Source organism: Sinocyclocheilus grahami, unplaced genomic scaffold, assembly GCF_001515645.1.
Source record: "Sinocyclocheilus grahami isolate Dianchi unplaced genomic scaffold, SAMN03320097.WGS_v1.1 scaffold127.1, whole genome shotgun sequence".
Classification (NCBI taxonomy): Eukaryota; Metazoa; Chordata; class Actinopteri; order Cypriniformes; family Cyprinidae; genus Sinocyclocheilus; species Sinocyclocheilus grahami.
This window is the reverse complement of record NW_015505306.1, coordinates 2143959-2151232: the sequence shown is the minus strand read 5'-3', so window position 1 is coordinate 2151232 and position 7274 is coordinate 2143959. Positions and strand designations below refer to the sequence as shown.

The window sequence follows — 7274 nt, the reverse complement described above, 5'->3', positions numbered from 1 at the left end:
TAAAAATGTGTGGGGTGTGCACACTTGTGTGAGAGACTATATATATATATATATATATATATATATATATATATATATATATATATATATAAAACACATTTTAATTGTTTAGGTTTTGTAATGTCAATAAATTAATGTCAAAAATAGTATGTGTAATTCCATGTATTTTATGTACAATACATATATAGTTTACCGAGCAACAGGTTGTTTTAATTATAGTATGGAATAGTTGGTTAATACTAAAGATTTATGTCTCTGATCTGTTTCGTTTTGCTTGTCTGTTTCATTGTAAAAAATAATACAAGTCTGAAGGCGTACATGTTTGGTTACCAGCCTACAGCAGCATTAAATAAGACCAGAACATATGAACAGGTATACTACACGCGATATTACGGCAATCATGGGCAATTAAATACAGTGAATATTCCTGAATAAAAATATAAAGGAATTCAAACTTATTATTATTACTTAGAGTTCTCGTGTTGACCCAGCTTTCGTTCTGGAGTGCACCGGCTTTTGAGTCCACTGGAAAACAGCGTCTTGTTTAGACGTACCTGAGAACAACGCGCATATCTGAAGAAGAATTTTTGATTGTTTGTGAGAGAAACATGGTTTCATTTTTGTTCGAATTCGTTTATATAACAGCTGCGGATCTGATCTATCACGGTACATTTGAATACGATTTTTCTGCACGTCGGAGTGTTATTGTATGTAAAACTGCGTAGCGTCACGTTAGAAAGTGAATAATGATTGGTCATTTTACTGTCTGTCAGGTGCTGGCTTCACAAGTTCACATCTGAGTGGCTTGTCTTAAAGAGGAAGCATAAATGCACGATATGGTGTCATAAACCGTTTTGAAAAACATCGGCCACATGGAAAGACTTATCAGCTGATGCAGATATAAAAAAAATTCCAAATATATCGGCGATATATCGGTCGACCACTAGTTAGGATACAGGTGCAAATTTATGTCCATTATCAAAAACAGTAACATCTTTATAAAATTGTAGCAACCAAATTTTTTATAGTGAAAATTAATTATTCTGAGTGTTTGTGTTTTATAAAAGGGGTGCCTTTTTATGAACTGCCTTTTTAAAATAATTTTTTACTGTTTTTATTATTTTGAGGTCCACTTATAATGTAATCAAGATTTTTACATCAAAAAAACAATTTAGAAGTAATAGGCTATTTTCTGTCCTGTTTTGACCCCCCTCATCGGAATAGTAAATGCCCACTGCTATGATTGGCTAACAGTTGTGTATGTTTGACAGCCGACAGCCTTCACAGATGGACGCTGCTGTGATTTAGGTTAAAAACTCATAAATACTCAGTACATACATATCAAATGATCTGTAATAACAGACAAAGCAATAGTAACCACATAATAAACACAGTTACTTGTGTGGTGCAACATGTCGGATGTAATGTCGGATCCAATATATTCAGCACAGCACTCTTTTCCTAATGTTGGGATCAGAAGGAATGCAACGCAAAAACTGTGTTTTTTGCACAACTTGGCACTGCACAGCGTCTTGTCTTCTGAGCATCTTTATTGTTTGGTTTCTGCATAGACCTGCGATAGCCTCGTTATTTACACTACATGCGCGAATCGGTGGGCGGGGCTAATCAGGCAGTGCTGTAGAAGCAGGCACCAATCTTCTGCGGAGGCGGGGTTTAGCCACACTATTACATCATAAAGTGGCACATTCCACAACCTGTCATTTTGGCAGATTGGCTTCAATATAAGCCCTATTTAGACTAACAAGAACGTTTTGATTTCTGAAACTTACAGGATGTTTTTATAGTACAATGACCTCTTATACGTCAAAAGATCAAGGGAATTTTGATTTCTCAGTTCATGACCCCTTTAAAATTATCCATCAGTCTTCCATAATAGCATACATTTAGTTAGTGATAACCACAGTTAAAACCACACATATAGCACCTCAACACCATGGTAAAAATGTAACTATATGGTTTCTAGGTATTTGTATGAAAAACAGTAGTCTAAATTCATTTAGTATAAATGCACAAACGCAATCACAAAATAGCAAAAAATACTGTAATTATATTTCATTACTCCTTTAATATATTTAATACATGTCTACATTAATAATCTAATAAAACTGGATATTAATATCCCACATTTCTGCCACAATATCATGGTGTGGTTAGTGTTACTACAGTAAATTCATGGAAAATAATGGTGATTTGTATATTGAAAAGCCTTCTGACTGCATCTTTGCACACAGTGTTTCTGCTGTTTGTCAGCGCCATTTCATCTGGCTTTAAACTAGTTTAAATCACAGAGTCATTTGTGTTCTTCGCTGTTTAGTGGTCGCATGACTGAGACTTATCAGTGAGTAAATGTATCTGCTCTGGTAAGCTCGCACTGCGCTACCCTTTGAACTTTGAGCTGAGCGGATAAATGGTCTGTGTGGCACGTTTCAAATGAGTAGTGCTGTTTCCTTTCAATACAGTACAGTCCAATCTTTTAATATAAATGTAGCCGACTAATTTGTCATAGATCAATGCTTGAAATGTTGACTCACCCACTACCATGATGTTGAGCTCAAAGCCCTGTTTCATGGCCTTCCTCCTCATCTGCTCCAGGATGGCATCGATGCCCACATAGCTGAAGTCGACGCTGGGCTTCTCCAGGTACATGGCTGGAGGCATCTCTGGTATAACTGACTCTGCCATGACGCTACTGCTGCTGCTGCTACTGCTGCGGTGGCTGGAAATGACCTCTGACCCTGCAGACATGAAGAAAAGACATAATGAGGAGCCATATATCATGGGGCATTTTGTTTTAAAGCTCATATCCACTCAACAGCAGTCAGCAGCATTTACAATATAGTGTATTTTATAAGCTGATACAGACATTCTTGGATAGAATGAGCTTTTACACAGCTGGAAAATAGACATAATAAACAGGCGACTCTTCTCCAGACTGGAGCCAGCTAGCACATTTTTACTTCTCGATTTAAATAAATATCCATTTATTTGAGGCATATTATTGGGCCAAAAAATTTATAATTTCTCTACGAATGAATCCATCATGTGAAAGAGCCCCTCTCCAAATCATCTACTGACATTATTTAGAGTACAACAATCTTATGACCCCTCGGTGATCAGGCTGGGATCACAATACATTACATTATGTCAAAAGCCAAGGCACATTGTGTCTGGAATATGATCGGATCACTGAAATCACATTTAAAAGTGATCTGGAACAGATTTTCACCACATTTAAATTAGGGTGTAAATGCATATGTGCTGTCATTCAGCTATGAAAGTAATATGTAGCAAGGTTGCACTGATACATAAATCACGTCACCCTGAACTCTGAGAAATTACTTGGAATCTCATTTCTTTTCTTTTCTGAGGGGTTGAAATGAAAGGAAATGCAAGACATGGCAAAAGTATTTTGAATGCATTCTTTCAATGTTTTTAAAGTACCGTAAATTACAGAAATGCTTCAGTTGACACATAGACCGCATACAAGTGTGACAAGAAGGATCAGATTTCCATCCAATCATGCTGCAGACACGCTGGAAAAAAATATCCACATATTTTCTGAATAAGAAATGCTTATCAATCCAGGTCTAAAAGTGAAGTGGAAGGGGAAAGTGAAAAGTGAAGTGAAGTGTGGCCAAGTATGGAGACCCATACTCGGAATTTGTGCTCTGCATTTAACCCATCCAAGTGCACACACATAGTAGTGAACACACACCCGGAGCAGTGGGCAACCATGTGCTGCGGTGCCCAGGGTGCAGTTGGAGGTTCTGTGCCTTGCTCAAGGGTCTCACCTCAGTCGTGGTATTGAGGGTGGAAGAGAGTTCTGGTTATTCACTCCCCCCCACCGACAATTCCTGCCGGACCTGAAACTCGAACCCACAACCTTCGGGTTAAGGCATCATGACAGTTGCTAAATTAGGTCTCAATATATACATTTTGATCCAAAAGCATTTTACTTTTTACTTGCAAATCAAAATGTATTTTTTTCTTCCATACAACAAAATTGTGTTACATGTGACTTCACAACAACTAGAGAATAGCTGACATCTAAGACAGAAACTTCCACCAACCTCCTTCATAATAAAAGGAGACGAACCACTTCCTTTGTATGAGAAACACCCATACTCAGTCATGATTCAGGCTAAACAACACAAGATGTTTGGACAACTTTCCTTTTTTTAGGCAGATGCAGCAAACTTCAACAGAAGTCAATGGAGCCCCAGAGAGCAGCGGGCCCCATTTCAAAGCCTGCGGCCCCATAGTGAGCCCCCATAGATCAGTGGGTCCTTCCAGCAGACAAAGCAGTTAAAAATTCTTCAAGTCTGTAATCTGATCCGCTGGCAGTTCTGAGGGCTCAGTACAGCTATTCAGAAAGCCTGTCGGCTTCTCCAACAGCCACTGGATTCCTAGCTTCACAAAAGACCCGCTCTTCCCCAGAGACTCTCCAATGTTACATTACAGGAACGGCAGGGCAACCGTCAGCACACAAACTTGTTTTGAAAAGTAACTGATACGTTTAGAATATGTGTTCACAGTTTAAAGGATGACTAGACTGAACCACTGAATAGATGTTTAGGTCTCACCTTGACAGTGATGAGGTGATGAGAGAGAGGAGGGCATCCATCTCTTATGACACCAAGAATAGACAACCAACTATTCAAGTTATTTGGAAAAGTATGTGTGATAATATCACCGTCATTTGATAACACTGATGCGCAGTGATTAAAATTAGGTTCAATAACCAGTAAATGTCAGATATAAAGATCTGTAGTTTTTTTTTCTACAAATAATGTCTAAATAAAACAAATATAAATAGATATAAAACACTAAAAACTAAAATATTGATATAAATACATTTTATGTATGAATAAAATACTAAAAATTTAAATAGATTCACAGATTTTACAATTCTGTCCAATAACCGATAAATATCAGATATTGAAATTATATACTATTTTGTCTACATAAATGTCCAAACACCCAAATAAATGTCTAAATAAAACAAATAAATATAAATAGTAAAAAAAAATAAAAAAATAAAATACTGATGCACAGATATTAAAGTGCCCCTATTATGCCATTTTTAAGGTTCCTAATATTGTTTTGGGAGTCTCCTACAATAGGTTTACATGCATGCAAGATCAAAAAACATTTTCGTTTTCTCAAGATATGCATTTAATATCACCTCATTTTCCAATGATTCTCAAACTATTTGTTCAAAGCAGTTCTAAGAGTCAGTCTCTCTAAACCTCTCCTTTCCGTGAGCCTACTCTGCTCTGATTGGTCAGATGGCCCAGTCTGTTGTGATTGGTCTACCGTGTACAGCGCATGTCGGAAACGATAAGCCCATTGCCATATCTCTGTATTTTGAACGCTAAATAGAACATAAATTATTTATTATTATTTATCATACTTATAGGTTGTGATTCAGTGGAGCCAGCTGGTCCAAATAATGGTAATGGGGTTACCATTGGGGTTGTTCTGCTGTGAATTTTAACCACTGATTCTTTACAGCCTCATCTTTCGGAAGTGAAAATAAAACAAATGTACTTTCACAGTGTAGGAGACAGGGTCTTCTCAACCACACGAACAAGCTACAGTGTTCGCGGCCTGCCAAGGTAGAGCATAGGCAATAGTGTTACCCTGTGACAAGTGGGATTCGAGTGACTCCTCCTGTGTTCAGACAGCTAATCTAGCTCTTTCTGCTCTGATTAAGTGTTCTGAGAACAGATGGCAGGCATGTGGCAACAACACTTTTCCTATGAAGAAGGCTGTATGAATAGAGTCATATTTCCCTACCACACTGTTTATACTGCAGTTACACTGCAGCCGGTGAGGAGACACACCTATGAAATCGGTTTTATTTTTTCCCAAATTCAGGTTTTATTTTATTCCAAATACCATTTTTTTCTGTATACATATTTCTGGATTCAGTTTTTTCCCCCGTTAAATTTTTTCTAGACTCTGTTTTAATGGTTAAATTAAATTTTATTAATCAAAAAGCATATCTATTAATTAATTGAAATCATGAAACTTACAATATTAAACAGCAATTTATTAAAAGTTTAACAAAAATTAAATTAAGGCCCTATGAAATGTTAAATTTTTTTCCCAAATTCAGTTTTTTTTTTACAAAATTCCGTTTTCCATTAATTTTCTGAATTACAATTTAATGGTTTCATTAAATTTTAATAATCAAAAGCATCTCTAATTAATTGATTTTGTGACTTTTGATTTTGTGACAAACTCAATTTGTGACTTTGAGCAACCAGCTCCACCCACGTCCCACCTCTTTGCCCATTTTCGATCATCCACAGGAGTGACGTGCAATGACGCGCTGCCAAGATAGCGACAGTCGGCTCCAAAATGCTCTTCAGAAACCTATGGGTGACGTCACGGACACTATGTCCATGTTTTTATACAGTCTACAGTAGTAAACGAAGCCACGCGTCATCCATTCACACTGAAACAGGCAGAACAGGCAGGATTCATATTTAAATAGTAGTTTTGCAGTTTAATATTCACAGACGCTAGTCCATATCACATTTTGATTTACGTTTACTGACCTACTTATTCAGCGATTCTGTCCACGGAAAATCATAAGGCCCTACACTTCTAATGACCAACAGATCACTTCCTCAGTTCATTTAAAACCATTCCTATTCCCATCCCCTTCTACTTCACATTCAGCCAGGTCAAGGCAGGAATCACCTTCGCCCTTACATTCCACTTCCTGGGATCCGCCCCAACATCCTCCTCCTGGGTAAATACAAAGTGATGAATGCATTGAGCAAGAGTACTTTGGTGGTGGACTTTGCAATGAAAAGGTCACCTCTAGCCTCTTTTTACCATTGTCAGCAGAGGTTAAACTGCGGTAAAGCAGCATCATATTGCCCCATGCTGCCTTTGGCCAAGGCCAATATATTGTCAGTAAGTATAAATCTCCAATACAAAAACCTCCCTCAATGGGAACAGAAGACAAATGGGCTTTTCACACTTGAAATTGTTAACCCTGAATCAACCTTAACCCCGGCTAAACAGAATCCTGGGTTATCTGTAATCACGTTTCACACTGCTCATACTATACCTAGGGATAAATGTTAATCCTGGGTATTTATTAACAGAAGTTTCACACTGTACATTTTTAAACCCCGGGTTAACGTTCTTATTTGCATATTTGCGGTGTCGCTGTCACTGATTGGACGAACAGCAGGCAACCTGTTTACAGGGCTTTTCCCACGTCTTGCCAGTTT

At 37.6% G+C, this 7274-nt stretch overlaps 1 protein-coding gene across 2 annotated transcripts in view; it reads right to left on the bottom strand.

The window, feature by feature from the left end:
* The window catches only part of LOC107590413 (septin-9-like), a 35080-nt gene that overhangs the window by 17980 nt on the left and 9826 nt on the right, over positions 1-7274 (bottom strand). For both annotated transcript variants that reach the window (XM_016279151.1, XM_016279153.1), the window contains exon 2: positions 2553-2756. In XM_016279151.1, the coding sequence (XP_016134637.1) occupies positions 2553-2703 (151 nt within the window). In that variant the 5' untranslated portion in view covers positions 2704-2756. The remainder of the gene's footprint in view (positions 1-2552; positions 2757-7274) is intronic.